Below are 27981 nucleotides of genomic sequence, written 5' to 3'. Positions count from 1 at the left end.
TGAGGAGTGACACGAAGAAGCCCCCCCAGCCTGCCATTCCTCCCGCACGGTGGACCCGAGTGAGCCCGCAGCTCCCTCACTCACAGCTGATGACTGCTTCACTTGTCATGCGACGGGCAAACCCATTGAGAGAGGGGCTGCAAACACTAACACCGTGTCCTCCAGAAGACCACACTGTGAGACGACTGGGGGACATGTCAACAGTGTGCTTTGCTTGATATGAAATCATTTTTTTCCCTTCCATCTATTTCTAAACTTTACAAAGCTTCGTGGAGCCACGGCCTTAATGATAAATCACTCCTGGACTTTATAATGACTTTATTATTACGTGGCTGTAAAGTTCCTAATAGAATATGGCCTACTCTAAAAATAAGTTTAGGTTGCTGCAGATTATTTTTGCACTGGGGAAACAGACTATGTATGTTTGTGGGCTACAAGCAGTGCCGTGCAAAGGGGGTGGGTGGGTGAGGATGCAAAACAGTTGTGCACAGATTATTCTTGTATGTGCCATATACCAGCATGTCATAAGCATGGTGGTGTTAATGACAGCATTGATACAGTTATGGAGAAGCTCACTCACTCATCACTCATCTTCAACCTCTTATCCGGGGTCAGGTCGCGGGGGCAGCAGCTCTAGCAGGGGACCCCAAACTTCCCTTTCCCGGGCCACATTAACCAGCTCTAACTGGGGGATCACAAGGCATTCCCAGGCCAGTGTGGAGATATAATCTCTCCACCTAGTCCTGGGTCTTCCCCGAGGCCTCCTCCCAGCTGGACGTGCCTGGAACACCTCCCTAGGGAGGTGCCCAGGGTTCATCCTTACTAGATGCCCGAACCACCTCAACTGGCTCCTTTCAACGCAAAGGAGCAGCGGCTCTACTCCGAGTTCCTCACGGATGGCTGAACTTCTCACCCTATCTCTAAGGGAGACTCCAGCCCCCCTCCTGAGAAAACCCATTTCGGCCGCTTGTACCCATTATGGAGAAGCATCTGATAATATTGTCCCATCTAATGATAGCATTAGTAGGGGGGTTGCTTAAGCCGTAGGTCCATTAGCCGCCCCTCAACAGATGACTTCCTCCTATACATTTCCCACTATCCTAAATATTTTGGACGACTTTAATCGACAAGCAGGCTGAACCACGACAAAAGCAAACTATTTCTTGTAAACCAACTGGCAAAAAACTCTCCGTCGTATTGAGTGTGTATTTTGTACTTACTCGTTCAAGAATTTGTGTTCTGAGAGGTTTTCAACCACATTTTTGATTACGTAAAATGGACATATCCAGGAGGGCCTTCCTTTCGCTATCTGTCGTGGGACGTGTCAGCCTGATAAGAATGGTCACCCTACCACAATGTCTATATCTTTTTCAACATATCTCCATCTGGATCAATAAATCTTTATGATCATCCTATAATACAGCCCATGACTAATAGTGTAATTTCCCGACATTTACCGTGTAAATCCTCTTACCGGTAACTTACCCATCAGTGAATTAAATACTTACCGGTTCCTACTGGTACTGAATGAAGGTACAGCCATGGACGGATTATCAGATAATGGCCCCCTGGGCACAAACATGTGAGAGGCCCCCTTCACGGTTTTCTGAGTGTCCATTTTCTTTCTCTTTGTGCTCATTTTATGACAATTTTTAATTGTTTTGTATTTCTTTGTAATTGTTTTGCATCTTTGTGATTATTTTGTATCTATTTTTGTCATTTTGTTACTTTATGTGGTGGTTTGCATCTATTTTTGGACATTTAAGTTATTTATCTTTAATGATTTTGTGTGTCTTTGTTGAAATTGTTTGTCTCTATGTGATCATTTTGGGTCACATGTGGTCATTTAACATCTCTTTGTGATCATTTTGTGTTTTCGTTCAACAACATTTTGAGTCCGGGCTCCTGACCTTATGGGCCCCTGGGCCTGTGCCCGGTAGACCAGTTCTGTAATCAGTCCATGGGAACAGCAGAACAAGGCAGTAACGATTGGGACTTTCAGAGGAGAGAAGAAATTGCTTATTACATTGGGTCTGACACCTCAGTCTGCAGCTTTAGTTTTTTCATGTCCAGTGAAAACCATGCATCCCCAAATTTGGCAATTTACATGAGTTTTTCTGTACCCTAGGGTGTTCGTTTAAAAGCTAAGATAACCTACTTAATAGAAAAACACTGACACGTTTTATATCAAATGTTACAACCACATAGCATGGAGCCTTCTTTTTTCAGAACATTTTATTAATAAGCAGATCTGTGTTGTTTCCTCAGTCAACACAAACTAACAAAAATAATTAAGTCTGAGCTTTTTATTAGTCTAAGTTGTTAAATGAGTCTTGTCAAAAAGCAACATGTTAGCTACTGTAACTACTTGCATCAACTTGTTTGAAATGAAAAAATCTGATCACTCAGTCATTTCGAACAAAATCTGTATTCATACATCTCCAAATGAATATGTAGCTGTGTAAAGGTTCTGTTGGTCCTCCTGAGTAAAATTAACATATTTACATAGATTACTTTAATCCAAAATAGAATCAAGACAATTAATACAAAGCAATATAATATTTTGTGGTCATGGACACTTCAAGAAGAAAAGTTCTGAACAAGTTAAAAAAAAAAACATGTTTAATATAAATAATCCTGATTAGTTGAGTAGACACATCATACCAATGTTCCACAACAAGAACAGCATTTATCTGAGTCTGCTCTGAGGAGGTCGTGACTCAGAGTGAAGGTGAATTGTGTTCAACATTTACATCTCCACACAGAAGCAGATCCGCTCCGCTCAATGTCTGGAGATTGTCCACACGGAACTGGTTTGCTTTGATCAAATTAACGAGTTGCTGGAAAATACATACAGGTCTTTTTCAGCCCTCTGTACACAAACAGGAACCTGTCACTTCCACCAAATACATCAGTTCTGCTTTTCAACAGCTCTCCATGTGCAAGTTGGATTTCTCACAGGGCTCCTCCACATGAGCGTTGATTCAGTCCGTAGAGCCGCTCTTTAGTGGTTCACCGTAAATAATATTCAATGGCAGCGGAGAATGCAGCAAAGCCTCCACATCCCAGCACCCCAGCCTTCAGTCCAGCTACACATTGGAAAACAAAATATGTGAGGACAAAAGAAATATACTACTTCAGTTTCAAGCATAAAAGTAAATAAACCAGGTTACATACCACGGAATCCAATGGCTCCTCCTGTGACACAACCGCTGTACACGGCGTTCTTCCAGTCAGATTGACCTCTATGCTGCAAATGAAAAACAGACACAAGAAAGAAGTTAACTTTTGTGCAAATGAGGGGGAAAAACCAGAGAGCAATTAAGGGTGTCAAGTAGTAGTAGTAGTAGTAGTATATCTGACCTGTGACCATTTGGAATAGTGGTGGTGTTTTTATTTTGCACATCACTTGAAAAACAGCCAACAGTTTAGCACCAGGGGGCGCCGTTGTACCATTTTGAAGTTAGAAATGCAGAACACAACTACTTTGAGGTTCCCAAAACATTTCAACATGGGATATTGATAGCCTTACCCTAACCCTTAGATAGTCAATTCTTCATAGTTCTGCCGTCAGAGAAGCCAAAGAATACATGAAGCCTTTGTATATGATCCCTGTGCATTTTTACAGCCTATAAGCAAATAAAATAGAGCCATCAAGCACCAACGATTACTTTCATTGTCGATTATTTTCTCGATTAGTTCGTTTGTTCTTATTTTGTCTCTAACTCAAATATATTCAGTTTACTGTTATACAGAAGTAAAGAAACAGAAAATACTCACATTTAAGGAGCTGGAATCAAAGAACTTTGACTTTTTTCCAAATAAATTTACTCAAACTGGTTGATCAAATACAGTAGTTGGCCATTCATGAAATAGTTGAAGATCGATTTCCATCTTTGCAGTTCTAATCTTTAGTCATTTTGGAAACAAAAATTATTTTTACAACTCCTGAAAGATGAGGGAGTGATCACAATTAAAAACACTGCAGCAAAGGTGGATCATATCAGTTTCCATGTTAATTAGTGCATTTATTAATCAATTTATTTGTCACATGAAATCATATAAAATACAATTCCATTGACCTGTTATCTGATCAGTTTCTTCAATGTGGGCATTAAAACAGTGAAATGACAATAAACACATGTGCATGGTGGGGAGAGGGGGCTGTCTAAGGCAGTGCCCTCCTTTATTAACCTCATTTCAACCTGATATTACAGTTCCTCTCTTTGGCGTCATGATTTACCACATTGTTCCCATTGACGCATGTAACAACTCTGCTGTGACTTTTACCTTATATAATCTGACCACAAATTACGTATTTGATCTTTTGGGTGCTGTGTTATTAAAATCCTGTAACCTTAAAAGCTCCCATCACACCTAATGCGACCCAGTCTTGTAGCCGTGTTTGTAATTGTAAATATGATACTTAAGTAATAAGATAGAGTTTAAATCGTCGTACAATGAACATTTACATTAATATTTTGTTTGTTTTGAGCTCCTGACAGACAGTAACTTACATTTCAATGTGATATAATTTGATTTAAATATCTACGTCTTATAACAGGCAAGTGGTGTTGAAATGAAATTCACAGATGATGATGTTCTGTTTACCAGATTGTAGTGAAAGCATCTTATATGTGAAGATATGATCAATTCAGTGCTATCTAGCTGATGGGCGTCGCTGTAGCAGCATTATCTAACTATAGAGGAAGGAATCTCTGTCTGTGTTTGTTTGCATGTATGACTGTCCTTCGCAAATCTCAAGAAACATTCATCCAATCAACTTCACACTTGGCAGGTGTTCTGCTAAGGACTCAAGGCAGTGTAGTCTCCAGCGGGAAGTTGATCGAAAGATCAGTTCTTGAGAATGGTGCGAGCGGGGGCTAACAATTGTCCTGCTCCGAACAGGCACACCCCCTGACAGCGCTGTGAGCAGCGATACCAGGAGCCAAGCAATCTGGATGTTCTGAACGGACACTGCAAATGTGAAGAGAAGTGGTTTACGTCACTTACTGATTCTATGATGCACTCTGTGCAGGAGAACATGGCGCCCACGATGGCAAAGTTCTTGGCGTAGGACATCCCCCTCTGGCCCATGTCTCTGAGGACTTCTCGTGCTGTTGGAGTTTTCAGAGGGTCTTTGGGGTCGAAGCCAACATTGGTATCGATGCCAGCAGTGAAGACACCAAAAGCTCCTCCGAGGACAAACCCTGCGGAGAACGGAACACCAAAATGAGTGTGTCTACTCTTCACAATATATCACAATATTTACAGACTTAAGGAATAAAGGAAACGGTGTAATGTTTTTCTCCTCTGATCTGAGAAATGTACTGACTGAAACACACACAGACACACAAACACACACACACACACACACACACACACACACACACACACACACACACACACACACACACACACACACACACACACACACACACACACACACACACACACACACACACACACACACACACACACACACACACACACACACACACACACACACACACACACACACACATTTATATAGTTAGTGTTACCTCCAACACAGGCCAGAACCGCCTTGAAGGCGCAGCTCTCCATTCCCCTCTCGATCATCTTCTGCTCGTCGCTTTTATGAGGCACCGGCAGTCCCCCCATAACGCCAGGGCTCAGGTCCTTCACGGGCCTCTTGTCCCCGATCAGATGGTCCAGAATCATACTGTACTGAATCGGTGGGCTGTCCATACTCGAACCACCCGAAGCTGGACCCTCTAAGTCGGGGCCAGCAGCGCTCGCAGCACCCGTGGAGGCAGCCATGTTTCTCAATGACAGTGCTGTAGGTAAATGTAGTCAGATCCGAGCGCACGCAGATTCGTCTTTTGTAACGTCTGTTGCAGAACTCTCTAAACACAAGTTAAGCACATCAACAAACATTTATATATAGATACAAAAATAGCATCAGATAAAACATAGATCTTCACATTTTTCACAGCTTTAAAGAACTCGCATCCTCTCAGTGCGTTTTATTTGAATTCACGTCAGCAGATTCGACACAAAGTCAACCTGCCACCAGCAGACCTGCAGTAACGTACCTTCATGCAGGTTACACAATATCTTTGTAGAAACCGTACGGTCATTTTGGAGGCTGTAGCTTGTGTCTAGTTGAACTGCATTGCGTTATACACATGTTTCGGACACTTCCCACCTCACTTATATCGATAGAGGCAGATCAAATATATAATATTATGAATACTATTACGGTTTAATGAATCTCACATATTATTATAATAGAAAACAACGTATCCCTACATCTGTTCATCTCAAATGCATAGGTTATTTGATCAACTGTGTGAAATAGGCGTTAAATTGAATTAAAAAAAAAAAAAAAGACTACATGTCCCAGAAATCTCCACGAGCACTGCGCCAAACTCGCTTCACGCGCTCCACCTACCGGCTCCAGCGCGGGCCGGTGGTGTCACCTCGGTGAGTGGCGTGCGCGAGGCGGCGGCAGCAGCAGCAGCAGCGGCAGCGGCAGCATCCTGGACAAACAACAACAGCAGCACCGCCGCAACACTGAACAGGTGAGAGCAAGCTAGCGTCTAATAATGACGTTAATTTATTTATGTCCGTCTACCGCGTTTCTTCTTCATTCTGTTGAGTTGAAATGTGTAAAGTTTACCGTTAACGCGGTCGTCGGCGGACATTAACGGTATCAGTTGGTTCGGTCAGTTGAGAGCAACGTCACTAACTGACTTTGATGACAGCTCGCCTGTTAGCAGCACCATCAGTACACGTCTCTGTTCCTTTAGTTTGATGACACATACCGGAGCAAACGTGTCTTTCCTGATAAGACAAAGTCTGTCATAAAAATAGCCAAGGGCCAGGCTGTCTCCGTGCTAATTGAATGTGTCACTGTGTGACTGTGTTGATAGGCAAATAAGTCAAATAGCACGGGACGTAATTTAATATTTAACAAGGCTTCAGATAACCCTGAAATGTTCAGTTTACTTGCTGTGGTGAGTTCAACAGATCCCTGCTTGATCGATACTCCCCATCTGCTTTATAAACACCCCCTTATGTGCTCAGTTCATATTACACCGCGGTTATCATATAGTAGATGTCTAATGCAGTGATAGTGTTACCGTTGCTAAGGGATGTCTGGTTGTCTAAAGATTTTCTTGACACCTGAATTTTCTCCTGTGTGGAGGGACATGTCAGGTATCTTATCTAAGGGGTCGGCAAAGATACACATGCATGTTACACACAACCACCCCCCTGAGAAAATCCAGAAATGAAAAGGATTTCTTTGATTTTTATTTATTTTTTAATTATCTGACTATTCACATTTTTATAAAGGTCTGGCTATGTTTTCTGTAATATCCTCCTTAAATGCTATTTCCAAGATGAATGTCTGAATTCTGTTTATGCTGTATGTTTCACAGCCAGGAATGCATATCTACAGGAGAAATGCTGAGGGTTTTATTTATCTATTTTTAATTATTTATTGTTTATTATTTGGTGGCCTAAATGTAGTCAAATGTAAACAATGAGTCTAAAAATATTGGAGTAGTCTACTCTTGTTCCTTTTGATAGTTCTAAACTTCCACTTTGGCATCTTTGCACTAATCATTTTTTTGACTAGTCCTATTCTGTCTTTATGTGAATGTCCTGTTTGACTGTAACTTTGTGACGTATTGCTGTAGTACTTTGAGAATGAGACCCCGTGTCACAATGAGATTACCTGTATAAATAAAGGTTAAATACTTGAAAAAAAAAAAGTCCCCTCTGGTTGCTAAAACTCCCAAATTCATCCAGAGGACGTGCCCTCAGTGACCTCAGTGGTTTGTGTGTGTTATCATAATTTCAAGGATTTGAATCAATTAAGCTTTTCTCAGACTGTACAGTAGCAAGGCACTGTTTAGCACCTGCTTCTTATAAGGTTATCTTACTTTTCCTTCCTAAAACAAACTTTGAAATGTACAAACACATTTACCTAATGAGATGTACTGCTTAGGTTTTCCTGTGTTTTATGTAAATTTCACATTTGCTGCTAATAGGAAGTTGCCTTCGGAAACACTTCAGTGCGCTGCAAGCAGTTTTTCTTCACATGATCAGCCAGACATTTGTTCCTCATTAGATCAGGGCCATGTGAAGCAGTCAAACAAGGCCTTGTTGTGTTTAGTGTAGTTATTTGTGAAAGGTTGTTGTTTATGTCCTTTATAGGCCCTTAAATGCTTAATTGCAGCAAACTATCCAGACTAAGCTCCTGTGTGTAATTCTATTCCTGCCACGTAACATTTTCTTGTAACCTACATTATCAAAGTGCTCCTGAAACATCAGCTCAGTGTCTAAAATAGTGACATTTGAATAAGCTTTTCTATTTTGGTCATGTCCTGCTGATAATTAGACATCTACATAATGACAAAAGGGAAAGTAAAGTTGTAGAATATCCTAATTGCAGAGCTTACGTCGTAGTCTTGTGTTTATAGAAAGGGCAGTGGAACATGCATTGGGTCCTTTGAGAGGAACCCGAATGGGCTACAAATGACAGCTTTCACTTTCTTCTGTTCCTTTTGATTATGCCAGGAGAAAGGAGCATTCAAATATGAGCAGTGTACCAGTCATTTATGAGGCAGTCAATGTGAATTTTGTTTGTAGGTAATTATACCCTTTGTTTTTCTCATGGTTAACCATCCAAGAAGGGGAAATAGTTGGAAATCTGTCTTTGGCTTCTGGGCTGTGTTTAGGACAGGCTGTCCTAGACACAAAAAGCACCAAAGAGGGCTGGTCTTGTGTCAGTGACTGTAACGATGGGCAGTCGGACTATAGCACTGAGTAGAGCCGGGCGGAATGACCGAACACTTGTATCATGGTGGATACATCTAGTTTTTAACCTCTGACGTTTACTGATAGATGTTGTGTTAAGAGGCTCCTGCCCTCTCTGTGACTATGATGTCTATTGTAAGAGTGATTGTAGCCAAGAAAATTGCATGAACACATCTGACAACAACTTATAGGTAGGGATAGGCACTAGTAGTTAATTCCAAGATCAAGGGATCGCATTAGTTCCCGGAGGGCCAATCAAGTAGTGTATTTTCTAAATCTATTTTTAGAACGCAACGCATCTTCCTACAGGAATAATTATGCACAGCAGTTCAGCCTTCCCAACACCCAATGCTTATTCTAAATCAAAACAGTCACAGTTACCCTTTAAGGATTTTTTTTCACAACCACAACTTCAAGACATTGTTTACTTCTAACATAATAAAATCCATGTTCGCATTCTGTTAATGATCACTCCTGCTGTGGAGAACAGGCGCTCCGTTGGCCCAGAGGTGGCAGGTATCAGCAGGTGCGGGTTTGCTGCAACGCTCAGTTGTTTTGTACCGGTGCCTATTGAACTTCCACCACTTCAGTGGGTTTCGCTGAGGACGAACGCACGGCTCACTGAAACAAGCTCCTAGCTCGTTGCTCAAGTCCTCCCTGTAGACTGTTTCCAGTGCCTCTGTGCTTGCGACGTTGTGGCCCCTCCATGTTGTCTGGGCCTTGCCCAGTAACCCCGTCACCTAGGTCAGACAACTTCTCTCGGAGTACTCGAGGAATCGATCACTCACGCCCATCCCTGCTTATAAGATTGCTAAATCTGCCTGTTTGCATTTATTATTGATTTTTATGAATGTGTTCATGCCTTTTCTCCCCGGACTCATACTTAGCATGTCCTTGTAAAGCCTGAAGCAGTGGATCTCCCTCATTTCTATAACTGCTGCCATCCTCTGTTCAACTCATTATCTGGCAGTTCCTGTCATTGGCTTGCTATTTATAGTCAGGGGTTATGTGGGGATCACCCGTGTCCTGTTGTACAGTGGTGTCATGCCTTGTTTTTTCAGACAGAAAATGATACCTGGTGATCTACTTGACTTCTCTGCTCAAACGGAAGAATGAATGTATGTGAATGCGTGATGCTCTCAAGAAAATGTAATGTTTCCTCTCATTGCCATCCCACACACTCAGTCAGGAATATCTCTTACCAGTGTCCTGGATTCACTTTTGTTAACTACACGCTAAGGGACTGTGAGTAGAAAATTAGCAACAGCAATGGAGTCTTTCATCCACATGCTCTAACTGATATACGAAATGAGGCCGGGTGAGGGTGGGGGATTGGAGTGACCTTGTCCAGCTGTGGTAAGAAGAGTTAAAGGCAGATGCTGCAAGGATGCGCACTGCTCACTTTAGATGCTCAGATGTTGAATTCAATTCCTGGTTAATCTCTATAGAAGAAGATGCCACCATAATAATAACCTGTAGGATCAATAGACACTTATCTGGGTCTCACGCTCTCAGGAATAGGGAAAATGCACACTTTTCAAAACACCTCCCATACAGCCAGTAATAAATGTGCTTTTGGCTAGTCTAAAAGCTGTGTAGATACATTCTGCAATACCTCTGTCTAATTCACAAGTTAGTTAAAGTACTAATCAGGCATTTAGGATGAAATCAAGTGGGGATGCACCAATTTGTTGGCCGTACATCAGTTTTGACCACCATCTGCAAATAAGATGACATTCATACATTAAAAATAACAAGAATAAATCAAAGAGTGTGGTCTACACCTACTCTATATGGTAAGTGTCTTGAGATAAATTGAATTGAATTAAAATTCACTGATGGCAGTAGCCAATGTTTATGTGTTGTGTAGCATCAATTATGCTCTGGCTACATTTTGTTAAAAAAAAAGAAAAAGCTAAGCACAAAAGCTCACCAAATTGTTATCTAAAGATTATTATTATTAATAAATAATATCGGTATCGGATGCATGCATCCCTAAAATCAGGCCTTAGATTTATATAAATCTTTACTTTTAGGGCGCACTCACACTGTCCATCTGTACCCTGCCCTGTGCTTTAGGGCTCTTGTACACGTGCGCTCGCTCATGCTTGTACATGTGCAAACGTGCTTTACAAAAGCCCACCTCTCCCAAACGCACCCTTTATATCTGTGTATATATGTGTGTGAAGGTATAGTCTCAGGGTGCATTTTGACAATTTGATTCAGGCCAGTTAAATAAGCAGGGATTAAAAAATTACAGTCACGAAACTGAGCTTGCATGAGATACCTATCTTTACCAAAACACACATCACCCTGCTCCCCACAATAATGAGGCTGCTGAGCCGTATCAATTTGAACCTGTGAGCTAAGTTCTTCAAGTACATCAGTTGCTGTGTAGTGTTACTCTGTAATGATCTGTCAGTCAGTGTGGAGTGACGATTCTGTGTTTTGAATTTTGATAGAGGAGCCAAAAGTCATATACATGTCCAAAATATTCTGCAGGGCCTTTTTTTTTGCAGAAATGTAGTTTGAGGTAAAATGACTTTATCTCTCAACAAAATCAAGACCAGATGCATTTCCTGCTGGCTTTGTCGGAGCAGAGCAGTTTTGGAAGCCTGTCAACATGTGCACACAGTGTCCTCGTTCATGAAGGGATCAACTTAGAAACAATTTCCCTGGCATACATTATCAGGTAATGCCATTATGAATGAATGATTATATAATGTATCGTGCACAAAATGCTAGTTGTCTTCTCGAACAAAGCTATTGTATTATTTTAAACAATCAAATGTAAATGTAGTCCAAGATCTTGTGTATTTATTCAGATCGAGTGGTTAAAAGATATCATGCTATGTCCCAGTTTGGTTGGCTAGAGAGAGGCGCTGCCTGGGTATAGTTCATGAATCCTGAGCAACACAACTGTCTAGTGGGTCTCAGTGCAACAATGTGACCTGACATCCCAACACACAAGGCACTTCATGCATATACAGTAGCTTGAATAACAGTTTTGTGCTCTGAGGCTAGTTTTCCAGAGCACTCTTGTTTGTCTTTACATAACCCTTTATTTAGCCTTTATTTTCTTTGAATGTTTATCCTTGTATTTGTAACAGGATTAGCTTTCAGTCTCTTTAGCATGTGGATCTTAGGATAATACTAATATGCTTTCCCACTCTCATACACACACTTTAAAGGAAAAGCACGATCCGAGATGGAAGTTGTTATCTGTCCTCAAGAGGCGAGGTCTGGTCTGCATACGGCTGGAGTGGCACGTCCTTTACTGCAGTGGAGCGGGCTTTAATTGAGGAGATAAGAAAAGATGGACTGATTGGAGCAGGAATGAGCTCTGATGTGGCATTCTGTCAGCTGAAACTATAAACGCACTCTTATTTCTGACATAATGCGAGTGTGCTCAGTATGCTGTTAGCAGGGTGCAGCTATTTTGCATGATATTTTAACTCAATCCTTTAGCCTTGCAAAGGCATAGATGGCTCTCATCCTCCACAGCATTACTAGGCTACCTCCATTCAGTTTTTTCTTCTCAAGGCCAGCAGAGAAAAACACACCGCACTGGCACAGAAATGTTTTCTGTCTGAGAGGTGGATACATTACTGTAGCTGTGAAGGAAGGTATCGCCAAGCATCTTTTTCCTCTGGCTCTTTTTTTTTTAAATTCAAGAACGTCCAGGAAACAGACTGCATCACAGTCTGACCCACTGGTTCCAAGGAATGCTAGAGTAAATGGTTCATCTGGGAGGTCAAGCAGAGATATGTTCTTTTAATGTGAATGTCAGGTTTCTTTTGCCTCCAATAGTCTGAGAGCAAGAACAGTGAGTTACAGAAGTACGATGAGCAAGTCAAGAATATGACAGATGACTTGGTAGAATTTGAGTTATCCTATCCAGATGAACAGGACAGGTGAGTTTACAAGTGTCTGACGTTTACACATGCGTGGGGAGTGTCTTGTGATTGAATGTTTGCTCGATAGCTGAAAAAGATCTGACCCATTTCTATCTCTTTGTGGTCATCATACAGGTTACATAGAACACACCCACAGTGCACATCAAATAGCTCTCATGCCACAAGTCTATGTACTGTTGAAAACTCGAAAGACACAGCAGGGATTTCCCCTTTTAGGTTGGTCAGGAATTCAACTCAGTGGCACTAATACTATGATGCTCCATTGTGGAAAATCACTGAGCTCTGTAGAGTGGTTGCCTTTTTATTCCCTTTCCGTTCTCATGGATGCTATGCTAGTGTTTCTATGGAGTCTGCCCACTCGCTGTACATTTAGCCTGCCAGGCAGACAGGAAAGCAGCTGAAGTTTCTGCAATGTGGTTTGGGCTGTTTATCACACAAGAACTTTGACACCATCAGAGCAGGAAGTTTGGCCCTCGAGGGAGCTCGGCTCTGAGAAAGATGAAACGGAGGATGAAGCAGATGAAATATGCAAGAAGACTGTCTCTATATCAGTGCTTACTACTTTATGCCTGGTGAATCCAGGACAGAGCAGTTTTTTTGGGAGATAATGGATGGCTATGACTGCTGCGAGGTAGCAAAGCTCAGTAATACCCTGTTTAGCTTTGGCCAAACAAGTCAAAATGTGCATGCTTACTCACTTTTTTAATGGATGAAATAATTTTGATTGTGTCCATTAAGTTATTGAATTACAAACGATTCAGCAATATCATCAACAGCAACTAAATGTGAAGATTTTGTGCTTGTTTGGCATACATGAGATGAAAGAAGACATTTTAAGATCTCATCACCTTAAAGTCATAATCCGTTAGATAATATCTTTCTAGCGGCCTTTTTCTAGCGGAGTACAGGAGAAAGATCATTGCCATAATAGGCTTCAGGAAAGGAGACGGAGCTCCGTGGTCAGGCTGCCGGGAATGGATGTTTCACCAAAATTAAAATATATATAATATATAATATATATATACAGTATATATATATGGGCTGGCACCCAAATAAAATAACATTTAGACGATCCACTACAGTGCGTTGGAAACACATGAAAGCCATGATTCCTTTAAGCTGTATTGTCTTCAGTCTTCAATTCATCTTTTCATAGATAATGATAATAGGCCAACCTGTCGGGATCGCTAGGGAAACTATGAGAAGCTAGCTCTGGATTCGTACTGGGATCATTTGAGCAGTTAGTTGCAGAACACTAGTTGATATTCTTTATTGTTGACATAATGTTTCAGTACGGTAACGGATGCACTTTAGGGGAACGTTCAGTCCAAAATGGCGGAAGCACTGTCAGTGCGCCCTCTGGTGGCGGTCGCATAAAAACACAAGAGTGTCGCATCTTCTTATTAGGTCTCCGCCCCAGAGTATTTTTCAAAGTAGGTTAAGATGTGTAAACAGCTGATATATACAAATATACATTTTCATATTTTACAGTTGTGCCAGGTAGGTGCAAAACCTGCAATTTTCCAGAGGGTCTGACAAGCTTCTCTACAGTAAATACATATTTATAGTTTACTTTGTGTAACAGAGTTTTAATAACTCTTTCTTCACAGCTTTTTGTAACATTGGCAATATATCAAATATTCTAGAGTTAAATATATGATCTCATTTAATGTCCAAAAATTAATAAAAATGCATCAAGAATTTTGATTTGTCTGCTATTTGTTCCTAAAAAGATGTGCTACCCTTATGTTTAAGAGTAGACGTATACATAAAACATTAAAAGTATTGAGACAAATTGCAATAGAAACACATTATAAAAGGACATTTTAATAGATATAATTATATAGAGCCCAGAGAAGAGAACATTAAAAACAAGCCTAAATGGAACAAGAATAAAAATTATTGCCATTAGTTTTTTGCTTGTAAGGCATTTTCCTTGGTGTTTGGTGCACCTAAATATAATAAACATTTTATGATGAAATAAAAGATAAAAGGTAACTTGTTTCTGAAACCGTATTCATATGTTTTTCAATGAATTTTCACAATATAATGCTTTGTGGATAAAGCAGGATTGATTTTACAAGGTATTGTTGCATTAATTGCAAAACATAGTTAATGTCACTAGTAAGGCTGCAAACAGGTAAAGGAAGTGAAGGGAAAATGTTTAGATGAAACGACTGCCATGGCTGTTGTTTACTAGCAGTTTTAACCAGATAAATCCCCTCTCAGAATGACATATTTTACGTATCTTCGTTATAAGTGCGAGCCGTTGATTCAGTCCAAGATGGCGGAGAATCTGCTCCACGACTGTGCAACGATGTTGAATGGGTGAGTTCATAGAATGTCGCCTGTTATTATTACAGACGACCTCTTTGCTTTAAATGTTCATTTGCGTAGACGTTAATAATTAAGACATAACATTATAAAAGTTCTGTTTAAGAAGACAATGCACACTGGATGCAGATCCAAATATCATGAGAAAGTTTTGAAGTGTGACTGTAACAATTAATGAGCACGCATTTCATAGTAATCACTTATTAACTTTAAAGTTTCAGAACCCCTACTGCATAGGCCCAAAAGCCAGCCAAACAAGGTCAACCTATTGATCTGTCTAGATCAACGGAAATCAACTCAGCACTTTCTTCACCAGCTCTGCTTTCTTCTCATCTCTTCTTGAACTAAAAGATGCTGATTTAAGCAGCAGCTTTCCTCTTTAGGCTATTTCATATTCAGATACTAAGAAGTAGTTTTTTTTTTTTTTAATGTTTCGGTTGAGAAATTCATACTAGAAGGCTTGTTTGGGTACTTGTTTAACTCTTTCTGGCAATAATTCTCATCAAAATCTCCACACAAAGGCAGTTGGCACAATAGTCAATAGCATCAAAGCACAATACACTAAACGCCACTGTGAACTATTTCTTCGTAGCTGTAGGTTCAGTGTTCTCTATTCCCAGAAGTGCAATTTGAACCATTAAAGTCTGTAAATATTTGTACAGCTGTAGGCATTCTAGCGTGTTTGGCATCTTGGCTTTGCTCACATTCAACAACACAACTTTCAGAAATAACTTCTGACTGCAGAAAATGTCACACATTTGCTGCATTGTTTTGTGAAAAAAACAGGCTGCAACGTCCCCAATACTGCTTTTGGGAAGGAGGTTTGCGTCCTGTTGCGTACTAGTTTCAGATCCCTTCAGACTAAAGGGGAAACCCAGAGGGAGAGCAGAGACCGTCTCACAGCATGGGATACAGACTAATCCCACACTCTTCCTGTTTCACTTTAGCTGAGATAATGACTTTGCGCACACCGCTTCCCTAGACCCAGGTGCTGTACAGATGCTTCGGAGCTGCCGACGTGGTCAGGTACAATCACTACATTTATGCATGCATGTAAGCACACATATTTGTGTATAGTACATAATATTGTCTCAGATAAGACTGTTAATAAGTGAAATGTTGATTTATACAACACACATATGTTTATATAGCAACAGTTATCTGTTCCGGACTCAGTAGCTCTAGTATGTAATATGTGATATCAGTAGCAACATATCAATATCACACCAGCAGAGGCAAAGATAATATATTTTTTGGGTTGGAAGAATGCCTACTATGGTTGGTATCCATGTTCATCATATAAGGTTATCGTGTACGTGCTCTTTCATTTTAATCCGTATTTTAAATCCTCTTGTTGCTGAGCTTCAAGATGACAAGAAACATTCTCCCTCAGATACAATAATGACAGCAAAAATAGAATTGATAAATGTAATCTTGTTTGGCTTGTGCTTTAGCCAGTTCGTCTTCATTTTGGTTGTTTGTTATATTTTAAAATGTGAAATGAGACGTTACTGTTCAATCTCTCACTAGAATTACCATGCTCTGTGCACAACGTACTTCTCTTAGAGATATCAGTTTCAAATGCAATGACAGCACTGACAGTAAGACTTAAGTTAAGACATTTAATGTGAGTTGGTGAAGTTTTACACAGTGAAAAGTGACTACTGTGGCTGTAAACGAAAAAACACCTTATTGAATCTCCTGTTATTTTGACACATACTTTTAGCATCTTGAAAATGGGGATTCACAGCCTGAAGGCTTTATTTGACTGAATTTCTTAATGGATGAATCTTTAAATAAAAAGATGGGTTTATACCAAATTGCATGTTTATTTTTATGGGAACAAGTATATAGCATAGATCAGTGTCACATCATACATCAAGAAGAAATATTATAGGCTGAAGCCAAAACATAAATGTTCTGTCCAAATACCAATGAACCCTCAAACATATTAAGAGCTGACTTCAAATTCCAGTTTGTATTCTATGATCTCAATTTATTTCAGCACAAAAATGTAGTTTGACAATGCCTTTGTAATCCTATACTGTATCTTTACAGTTGAAGCCAATATTGGCAATGCTCATGGAAAAAGCACTATTGAAGCCACACACTCACCGTCATTGCACATTTTTTTATTTGTTGTCACATCCTTTGCAACCACGTTGTGTCTGTGGAGAGTCTGACTCAGTGCTCTTTTCCTGTGGACGAAGGGAGGAAAAAGGAAGAGACTGAGAAGCAGGCGGCACTTAGGAGCTTGAACGTGCCTGCTGCCACCTCTCCTCCATCCAGCCACATGGTGTTATGTTCCATTATTATTTATTAACGTTTGTGTCATACTGTACTCCAGGGGTCTGCTGTTTCCTGTTTCCTTATTTGCCCTCTCTGTAAATGTTCAGTTTTGATTCATGCAAAGGATCTTGGCACTATGGAAGCTTACTCCATTTGGAAATTCTTAGTGTATTATGTGTAAATTGAGAAACGGTCATATACTGGTAATTATTAGTCTCTGGTGTTTTTTTTTTTGCTTTTCCTCAATGTCCATGTTCTATTATATTGGGACACCTTGGACTGTGTAACTGTTTTTATACTATGCTCACTTGCCAAAGGAAAGATTATGTACTTTTGGATACATTTGTGTCTCCTTGGCACCTGATCCCCTAATTTTCCATCCAGCATCAACCTTTTGGTGATGGAAAACTCATCTGACGCTTTTGAATGTAGTGTGTCGACAGCTACTGCATGCTTTGCTCAAATTTTCACATATTCAGCAGGCTCACCACACCTGATATTAAAAATATGTTCTCTGGCATGTTTGTTCAGCACTGCAGCCATCCATAAAGGGTAGACTGGAATATTAAAAAAAAAGTCACATTTGTCTACTATATCGCTACAGATGTCTTTCATTTGCCATTGTAGGAAAAAAACAACAAACTAAAACATACACTAGCTAGCACTGTTTCCTAGAACTATGAAGATTCATAATACATAATTTCAAGACCTTCCAAACATTAGAAATACGTATTTTCTGTGGTCATGGTGTAATGAAATGTGACCACTGGAGGTGAACAATCACAGGAACAGTACAATGTTTTGACAGCATTTAGCAAGGCTGCAGTAAGGTAGTGGTTGCCAGTGGCAACATTACAGTGAAGTGCAAAGCATACGCCAAATCACACTCCAAATCTGTATCTGCAGCAGGGTGTGAGACAGCATGCGGTGCCTAAAAAAGCATTCTGAACTGTTTCTCAACCCTTGCAGCACCCTTCTGAAAAGCTGTTTTTTGTGGTGGTGTAGGGGTGTGGTCAGGCCAAGTTCCTCCATTTACCACTTGCCACAAACTGAAGCCTGTTTCATCCTGGACCAGAGTGCAATACGCTTTCTACCCACATGCTCTATGGCCTTGGCATGCCGTACGTTGTGGGATCCAAATTAGACCAGTATGGTGGAGCATAAAATTCAGACCCCTCCACAAATGATCCACCCTCGCATTAAGAAGTGTTTCTCAGACAAGGACTGGCTTTGTCAGTGTTGGTAGCTGTCATTTATGGCCAAACGGCCTACAGACCACTTTGGACATAAAGAAATCAAAAGTCGGACATTGTGAACATAAATGTCACTACAACAGTACAAGTACTTACTTTGTATGGCTGTGGTTTTTAATTAAACAATACAGTGGAATAGACTTACTGTCCTGAGAATAAAGTGCAGGCACCTGCATTTCTGACAAAAGCAATTTGGTCAGTGTGTGATCAAAATAAACGTTACCCCTATTCAGACAGTTCACTGCCCAGTAGTCTCAAACCTATGTAGGAGATCTCTTCCTTCTCTTCCTGGTTCTCCATTCTCCCTTTCTTGCTGTGTGTTCTTCACAAGAAAAAAAGGTCTGGAAAAATTGAGAGGAGAAAAACATGCCCATGGCTGAGACTCTGTTCCTCTCTTCCTCTTTGTATGAGAGAGAGTGAGAGGCAACAGCACACACAGCACAGCGGTTGGCAGCCTGCAGTACTTCCTCATCCTGACTGCTGTATTGAGGCAGAAGCAGTTGCTCTTGACCCTCAGAGTCTCTTCGTAGAGCTCTGCAAAGGACGAATATTTTGGTCTGTTGTGCCTCAGGGCACTCAGGCAGAGGGCAGGCTCTAGGACAGCATCCAGTACCGAACACGTGAGTGAACTGCGCCACTGTTGTGGTTTTTTCTGTAGCATTTTCTCTGACACCAAGCTGTCATCACCCTCTTTCTCATTACTCACTATCTTATGATCTTAGATGATATTGGGATATGTTGTTTTAACTTCAGAAATTGTTTGACGGCTTTATAGTGACAGAGTTTGTTAGGGATTGAAGATGTGATTGGAGATATGAATAAGAAAGTTTGAAAGAGGAAAAACTGAAGTCATTTTATATAATAAGTTAGGAACAAAGTGACTGAAAACATCTGCTGTTGATATTTCTGCCAGGTTTCTTATGTTTCTTTCAACCACTGAAAGTAAAATTCTGACAAGGAAATGCGGCTCAGGCTAAACTTTGCAACCTGTGAAGTACTCTATGCAGGAGTAGTATTTATCTAAGGTTTTACAACTGTGGCTAGCCGGAGGTTGCTGTTTTTAGGATTATGTTATGCTTACAGTATGTTATATTAAGAGTCATGTCAGCCTTTTAAAAGCTAACCAATGAGCCAGGCAGGAAAGAACACATGAGAGGATGTGATGACGCACAGTGACATTAACCTAGCATTGCATATCCTTTTTTCTGTTGTTTTTTTTTTCAAATGCAGTCTGAAGCATAACAGATATTTATTAATTGAATCTCTCACATTGCCTTTGGTGGTCTGGTAGGTCAACATTAATATGTAATAAAGCAGACTTTTAATGTCCATTGTATGATGGCAAAGAAACACCTTCATTCAGCTTAGCTGTAAACCCTTGTTTGAAGTTATGTTTTGTTGTGTGTTGCAATGCTTGAATCTTTTAAATGTCGTTCTATGTGAATAGAATAAATGTTATTGATTGCACCCGAATGCACTTTTCCTAATAGTCACAACAAGAAGTCTTTGCAGGACTGCAGATTCCCCACTGATCACTTTTCTTTTCATGTCTGCGCAAAAGTCAGTGGATATTTTCTGCACAGTTCCTAGTGATGGGTGCAAGCATTTCACTCCCATCTGCTCCACATCCTACACAACACATAGACCGAATAATTGAAGTGTAGTTCACATGGACTGTCCTGCACTGTACCAGGGCAACCTGCATTTAATTTCAGAGAATGTCAGGACTGGTTAGCTTGGATTTCCCCATGTTATCTGAAGCGATTTGTGGTTGTGGCAAGCTGAGTCAGCCAAGTTACATATTCATGCAACAAATGCAAGATGGTATTTCCTCTGTAACTGTTAACATAGTAGTGGGTTTGTACAGAGGTTTTAGCTCAACATCTGTCCTATTTTTGCTGAACAGCAGTTCTACTGATGGTTGCACCTTAAAAATTATTTTCGTGTGGATCTTTTTCATTAAAAATATAAATGATGCTTTTTCTAATAAATTCTGGATTTATATTTATGTGTACTGTTAAACTGATATAAATCATACTATTTTATGATGTGATCTTTTATTAATGACTTCTGCCAAATTAATGGGCAGAATATAAGAGATTGAGCTGTGGAGAAACTCAAAAACCTAAATTGATGAAGCAATGAGCTAATATTTTTTAATGTCACATTCTTGTTGACATATCATATTTCTTGATTCAATCGGATTTGGAAAGCATTTATGAGTGTTGATTTCAGCCTCATTCACCACCTTTATCATCAAGTTTTTTCTTAAATTTGTTCTTGAGAAAGGTCCTAGGAAAAGTCTGTGTCAGATTCCTGATTCCTTAGAACTGTTTGCGCCTGTGCTCTTATATGATGAATGCCGTTTTCCTTGTAAAGTCAAAGTGCTTGCTAGTTGATCCTCATTAGCTTAGGTTAACGCCCTGCCAATCCACATAAAAGGGCATGAGACTGGTGGTCCATGTGCACATGACCACACGCAGAAATTGAAAAGGAACATTGAGAGAATGAAGTCAAGAATGCCCAAACAAAAGTCTAAAGAGGGTGGAGTGCCAGACTCTAAATGTTAAATAACCCAAACTTCAGTAGTCCTGAATTGGAGGTACTTCTGCAGGAAGTGAACACCAAACGAACTGTCATATCATCTCTCTGCAAATAGATCTAAGTGGTCCTGGAAGATGTGTTCCCTCCTCAGGGTACGATCTGCAACATCTTGCAGCAGCAGTGAATGTGCCATTGTGTAGGCCTAGTGTACAGAAGTAGACCTACTTGGGCCTATAAATAGCGTGATCAAATACCAATTATTTGATGTTTTTATTATTATTTTGAGGTGTGTGTGTGTGTGTGTGTGTGTGTGTGTGTGTGTGTGTGTGCGCACTGTTTTTGTATTTTAAAAGACCATAATGCTTTGTAAATAATGAAAAGCATTATGAAAAATATTATTGTCATTTAAATCCTATAATATTATACAACCATGCCTGATCTCCAATGTGCACTAGAGTGCCCTTGAATGTGCATAGATTCTGTTTTTATCTAAGAACATAACCCAAATAAAATTGGTGAATGTCAGAATCTTTGTGACATTTGCGTAAGTGGGTTAAAAGAAGAAATTTCTCCTTAAGAACAGTTGATGAATGAGGTCCAGTGTCTTCTCCCTCAGGTTTGTATCGGACCAGATAATAACTTTTACTTGATAACAGTTGGTCTTGACTCCCGCTGCTTTCTCCTTATCTCCTCTCAGCAGTCCCGTCTGAGAACAGCAACTGTTAGAAATAACTTGTGGAACTCCTCCACCACTCTGTCCCATATTCAGCCTTTACATTTATCTTCCTGTTTTTGGAAGCAATATAATTAAGTCAGATGACAACCCATTACTTATGACTGTGGTAGCTACAAATTATATTTGGTTTTCTAATTTGGTATGTTTTAAAGCAAACTCCATATTTAGCTTTTTACCAGCCTTGTGTAACCCACATATCATCATTCTACATGTTTGTTTTGTCAGACTGTGCACGCTGTACGTGTCTGTGTTAGCCTATTGCTTTTACAGGATGACGCGCAACTGACAATCTGTCCTAACTCTTGGCTAGTTCATGTTTAAAATACAACCTGCTGTCTGTCTCTCAAAGACTTTAGGATTCCTAACTAGGCCATTATAAAGTAAGTGGGACACAGTTTGGGCCCCTGAGGATCATATCTCTGCAGAGAAACATGGAGAGGTTGTATTTTAAGAATTGAGTCCTGCAGTGGTCCAGAGAAGGTGAAAACAAAGTAGATTAGACTTAAACTGTACAGGCTTGCTTTATAGAACATTTTCAATTGTTAAGACATATTTTTTCAATCAAGACTTATTTATTGTTTCACAACTGACATGTATTCTACAAAATGTTTGGTTGTTGCTTAGTTCCCTCCCATTTCAAAAAAGTAAAGGGGGACATCCTAAATTTTGCCTCACTTCCTCATTTAGCCTTCACAGAGATGGTAGCAGGCTGAGAAGTCAAAAGTTTGCTTGACAATGAGTGGTGCCATATCCTTGTAAACTGATCTGAAGGGAGGGGAGCCATCCCAGCTGAGGTGCCTAGCAGGCAAGGCAGGAGAGAGTCACAGGATCTTGCCTAGAGAGGTCTCAGTATCATATGATGGGCCAGCAGGGAGACACACGCTCTCATATGGGTAAAAAACAAAGTGCATGCAGTGTTCTCAATCAGATAGGTCCCTAAGCACCAGCAAACATTCTCTAATAAAATAGTAGTGTAAAATGTACAAAATTGAATGTCCTCTGTTGTTAACATTCAGTGCGTTTGCATGCACATCAGTAACCTGAAAATGGCCTTACTACAGTTTAGGGAATGATCGGATTATTGAAGTTCCCCTTGTATACATGAGAGGGGGTTGAATGGGAAACTGACAGAGTAACTCGACCTTCGGTACAGTAGGTGGCACTCCACCACATACCGCTGGACTGAATACAGCTGGACTGAAGGGCCAACTTTTGGACAGAATTATGACTGAAGCGGGTCTTCTTGGTATTGATGTTACTTTCCATGGCGAAGTCCTCGCCCGGTTTAAAGGTAACGCTCTATTGTTGTTTTACGCCTACCCGATATAAATCCGGGTAAGGCGTTTTCATACTAGAGAACTTCGGTTATTAAAGGAGTTATCTAGGTCTGTTAACAGGGTGGGAAAACTCTGATTTCACCCGGGGTACGGTGTTGACAGAGAAACTGGTGTATGCCCTTTATCCATTTATAATTGGGTTTATATGTCTGTCTGTCTGCGGACAGATTTTGTCACCCCGATAGCAATACAGTCACAAAACTGAACAGGTGAGTAGTTTAAGTAAAATGAAGGCCAGGTTCAAAGAATGGTGTGGTCCGAGCAAGAATGGTGTGGTCCGAGCAAGGACAGAAGGAAGTAGAAGGGTAGAAAGTAGGAAAGGAGCTATTGCCCCACCACTTTACATCCCTGGCCCGATTTGGTGTCATGGCTGGTGTGATCCTATCGCAAGATGGTCTCTAGTTGTCTTTAGTGGTTTCATACCGCTCCTATTACTTATCATAACATTATTTGTAGGACTGCCAACTATTGGTTACTGCAGTTTTGTTTTTTTATTGCAGCACCACCTGTCCTGCTCTCAACTGTTGTGCTACACATGAAACATTTCAGTTACTGCAGCAAATTAAATAAGTACCAGATTAGAGCAGCCAACCATATCCGGGGTTAAGTCCTCTCCATACTTGCAGAGACTAGAGGCTATCCCCATTAGGAGCACTGTGCCTCTCAGTGGCAGAAGATCAGGTTACCCCATCCCTGATCAATGACTCAGCCAGTCATCTGGGAGCTACAGAGCTCTTTACCAGTGCACACTCTCAATGGTTAAGTGCACTCGTACCTCCTTCCATTTCCTACTGCTACTCTTGGCTCAGATGAGTAGATTTTCTACTGGACTTCAAGTGCACACCTTTTACGGTCTCTGGGACCACATCCTGTTGGATCTGGAAAAATGAAGCCATTATTATAGTGCTTTTAAACAATATTCCACAGGCGAATGGCAGTTGTGGCTGTAGCCTCTGCGTACCTCTTACTAGATCTTTGGAGATAATGCTTTGTGTTGGTCAGTGCTGCTGGTCTGAACAAATCAAGAAATAAGAGATTTTGTTCTCTCTCCTCCCTCTAGTAGGAAGTACTTCAGTGGTGTTGCTAGTGGAATAACCTAAGCTGCCCTCAGAGGCAACCCTTGGCTTGTTTATTTTTGAACAGCCACAAAATGCCACTATAGCCAATGCTAATACGTTTAGGGTACTGCCTATTATTCTGAGCTTCCTCTTTGATTTTATGTAGTTGTGTTGCTTGAGGGAGCAATTCTGATTTTGTCCCAGATCTATAGCTAGTGTATTACTAAAAAAATGCTTTTGTAATATGATAATTGCTTTAAAATATGTTAGATTTTATTATATTATCTTATGCTATATTATATTATATTTTATTATATTATATTATATTATATTATATTATATTATATTATATTATATTATATTATATTATATTATATTATATTATATTATATGTTCTTCTGCAATAGTGATAAATTTAGACACAGAGCTGTAAAGGAAAGCTGCAGAAACTTCAGCTCTGTTCAAAACTGATAATTTAAAAAATACTATGTAGTTCTTATTAATGGATAGATTGTAGTCAGCAAGTTACACGTGGGTGAGGCTAAAAATAATGTTAGTGTTCACTATACATTGATTTATTTGTGCCAACCACAAATCAGACAAAAATGACCCCACTAACCGCTGCTAGGAGGCTACTTTGTCATGAGGAGAACAGGCAGCAGCCTGCAGACAGCAAACCCCAGCGCTGGGACTAAACACTATAGTGTATTTATAAAGATATTAGATTTTCATGGCAGTCCAACACTCTCACACTCAATTTTACAAGGCAACGGCTAGTTTCGCAATGTCACTCGTCAGAGACTTGTTTGTTGTTCAACATGCTGATATCACTAGTGCTTGCTCATGCTTCTAGGGCATCGATAGTGGGAAATAATGGTTAAAGAGAGCAGCAATTAGACCATACTAATTCAATTCAATTCAATTTTATTTATAGTGCCAAATCATGACAAAAGTTATCTCAGGACACTTTACAAACTAGGTATAGACCACACTCTATGACTAATTTATGATTTACATAGACCCAACACCGGCCCTCCAGTTCCAGGAGAGCTGTTTTACTGTACTGCAGTGAATATACGTTCATGCTATTGTTTCTCTTGAGTAGAACCATTAAGAAGTTTTTATTCAACTATTTTCCCTTTTCTTTGGACTTCTCTCAGGTGTAATTAGCTGAGGCACAGCCATGATGAAATCGGGCGCCACCAAGGTGGGGCTGCCCAAGCTTGGACTCCAGGAGCGGGCCAAGCAGGCCTCCTTGGTCCCATCTTCCTCCACCACCACCTCCGCAGCCATGAAGACCTCCAGGTCCTCCAACACACTGGCCTCAGACCAGCGCCTCAGCAGAGTGAGTCTTAAGCACAATTCAGTCTACCACAATCTAACATGATACCTTTACATGAAACTGATTAAAACACATCAGAACATTATTTTAACATTAATATTACATTTTAGTTGTATATCCCTTTAAAAGGCACTGAAAGGCACTTTACATAAAAATGAATGCAGAAATAATAAAAGCAATCATATACTGTGCAACAATACATTATTGGACCTATATTGTTGATACTAACAGCAGATGTCTTTCCAGCTGAAAAGAGCCAGCAGTGATGACGCCTTGACAAAGCCTGCACTGGGAGCCGCTGCCTCTGGCTCTCGGATGAGGAAGACAGTGACCACTGGAGCCATCTCAGATCTTGCGGAGGCCCGTCCTCGTAGCCTGTCTGGTAGGGGACTCACTCTTATCAGATAAAAAGAAAAGAAAAGGGGGGGGGGGGCTTTAATGTTAAAAAATGATTGATGTGTTCTATATATTTTTGTGTCACAGTTAGAGATAATCATCATCATCATCAACACTATAGTATGAAAATAGTGCAACTACCAACTGTGACCACTAGGGGGCCACAGTACACCACTAAAGGTGCCTGTAGCAGCTCCCAGGTGCTGGTGGTAACTTTACTCTTTTTTTTCTTGCATCTTCTTTATTCTCAATCGGTTGGCATTAATGAGATGCAGGTGGCTGAGGACTCAGGTTCTCAGGGCTTTGGTCCAAAACTGAGAGACCTGACACATTCGTAGTCTGCTCCTCACACAACATCTGCTCAGCCGTGTGAACAGCAGGCTATGTTTTGGATGACAAATGAGGAAAAATGTGCTTTTTTTCAATCTGAGGAAGGAGAAAAAAATTATGTTGGTGATTTTTTGGTTTGTCTTTTGATATTATTTCTCCTTAGTGTGCGCTTGCTTGCTTGTGTGCATGAACAGTGTTGATATATGTGTTGGTTTAGCTTATAGTACTCTATAATGACCTGTGTGTGTGTCTAAGCGTAGTTTTAATTTAAGACAAAAAGAAACACCCCAAAGCTCTGAATGAAAAGAGAACTTCTGTGATCATGTGCGCCGTTATGACATGCAAATATTGTAAGCACACATTATTTTACATTTCACTCCACTGAAGACGTGATAGTGAGCATTTCAATTTCTTCTTGTGCATATGGTTAAATTATTCTGAATACTGTTTAAAGCAGGAAAATGCACTTTAAATACAAAACCCCAGTTATCCCAAGTATATGGTTGATTTAATTAGAATGGAAAATAAGATATTATTGAGTATAATCATTTAAATAAATAAATATATAAAATAAATAGGAAAAACATTGTGTGGATTACAGTGAGTACAATGTTATATGTACATATGGTCAATGCAGAATTATATTCTTATTCTAATTCTATTCAGCCATAAATCCGGGCTAAGCATTTTAAGGAGGAAAAGCAAAAAGCTCACTTTTAGGCTAACATAGGGTGGAGAAAATTACAAAAGAACAAGTGAAAAAAGAAGCAAAATGCCAGATTAAGTATAAGATGATCAGCTTACAAAACTGTGGGTTTAAACTCATGACCTTTGAGTCCAAAGGCAAGTGCTGATTTCACGGAGCTATTGGCCATTGACGCATACGGGACCGCATTAAAATGCAGGATTTTTAAACTACTGTCAAAAATTCATTTATCACTAGAAACTTTGAGCATTTATGTACTTTATCTTAACAACATAGAGATGCCTGATATTCATTTTCATTCATTTTGATTGCTCCATAAGTGACAAACTGATGTTTAAATATGCTCAATTTTCCATCGACTGCCATGGCTTAGATGAGGACACAATTCACACATTTTTTAACAATTCACTTTAGAGATAAACTTCTAAAACTTTGCACACTAATCCAACAATGACTTCAAAATGTTGTGATTTTTTCCACAAACATCAGAGATTTCGTTTTCAAGAATCCGCAGTATTGGTTTACACTACTTTACAGATTAAAACATTTCAATTTTAAATTGGCTCAACTTTTGATAAATTAAATAGTTTATATAAATGTATTGTATAAATCTAATAGTTTAATTAGCGTTCCCCCATGCAGCTTTCTAATACTGTACATATTTAATTATATGCAATATTTCACAAAGCTACTCCTCATTGTTTTAAAGTGCTATATATGTGGAAGTTTCATGACTTCAACAGTGCTTTCTAGCCCCCTTCCCACTAACCATATGTGTGATTTATTCTTCAAAATCCAAACAAAAATCTACCCAAAATTTATGATACACATGACATGTTTAAGGAGCTATACTTAGGAGCTTACTCCACGTATGATACACCTAAAAAAGCTAGGATTTATGTCTTATTGGCAATGTTTTGTAATTGCT

General features: G+C 39.9%; 3 protein-coding genes across 4 annotated transcripts in view; 1 reads left to right on the top strand and 2 right to left on the bottom strand.

Annotated features, from left to right (window-relative positions):
* Nucleotides 1-67, bottom strand: part of p2rx5 (purinergic receptor P2X, ligand-gated ion channel, 5) — an 11207-nt gene extending 11140 nt beyond the window's left edge. Inside the window, exon 1 of the mRNA XM_083926763.1 lies at nt 1-67. This exon is cut by the window's left edge and continues 94 nt beyond it. Coding sequence (XP_083782889.1) covers nt 1-37 — 37 coding nt within the window. The 5' untranslated portion in view covers nt 38-67.
* A 2395-nt stretch (nt 68-2462) lies between these two features.
* timm22 (translocase of inner mitochondrial membrane 22 homolog (yeast)) lies at nt 2463-5814 on the bottom strand. Its single transcript, XM_083927045.1, has 4 exons — nt 5544-5814; nt 5014-5210; nt 3178-3250; nt 2463-3089 (listed from the first exon to the last, which is right to left on the bottom strand). The coding sequence occupies exons 1-4, from the start codon at nt 5800-5802 to the stop codon at nt 3013-3015; spliced, it is 606 nt and encodes a 201-aa protein (XP_083783171.1). The 5' UTR covers nt 5803-5814; the 3' UTR covers nt 2463-3012.
* A 656-nt stretch (nt 5815-6470) lies between these two features.
* specc1 (sperm antigen with calponin homology and coiled-coil domains 1) overlaps nt 6471-27981 on the top strand; it is a 77194-nt gene continuing 55683 nt past the window's right edge. The window contains exons 1-3 of one of the 2 annotated variants that reach the window (XM_083927652.1): nt 6471-6566; nt 25440-25624; nt 25868-26003. In XM_083927652.1, coding sequence (XP_083783778.1) covers nt 25463-25624; nt 25868-26003 — 298 coding nt within the window. In that variant the 5' untranslated portion in view covers nt 6471-6566; nt 25440-25462. Of the gene's footprint in view, nt 6567-19105; nt 19225-25439; nt 25625-25867; nt 26004-27981 lie in introns of those variants that run through there. The other variant, XM_083927653.1, reaches the window with a different exon arrangement.

Source organism: Echiichthys vipera, assembly GCF_963691815.1.
Source record: "Echiichthys vipera genome assembly, chromosome: 14".
NCBI classification, from domain to species: domain Eukaryota; kingdom Metazoa; phylum Chordata; class Actinopteri; order Perciformes; family Trachinidae; genus Echiichthys; species Echiichthys vipera.
Note: the sequence above shows the minus strand (reverse complement) of the source record. Positions and strands in the feature narration are given on the sequence as shown.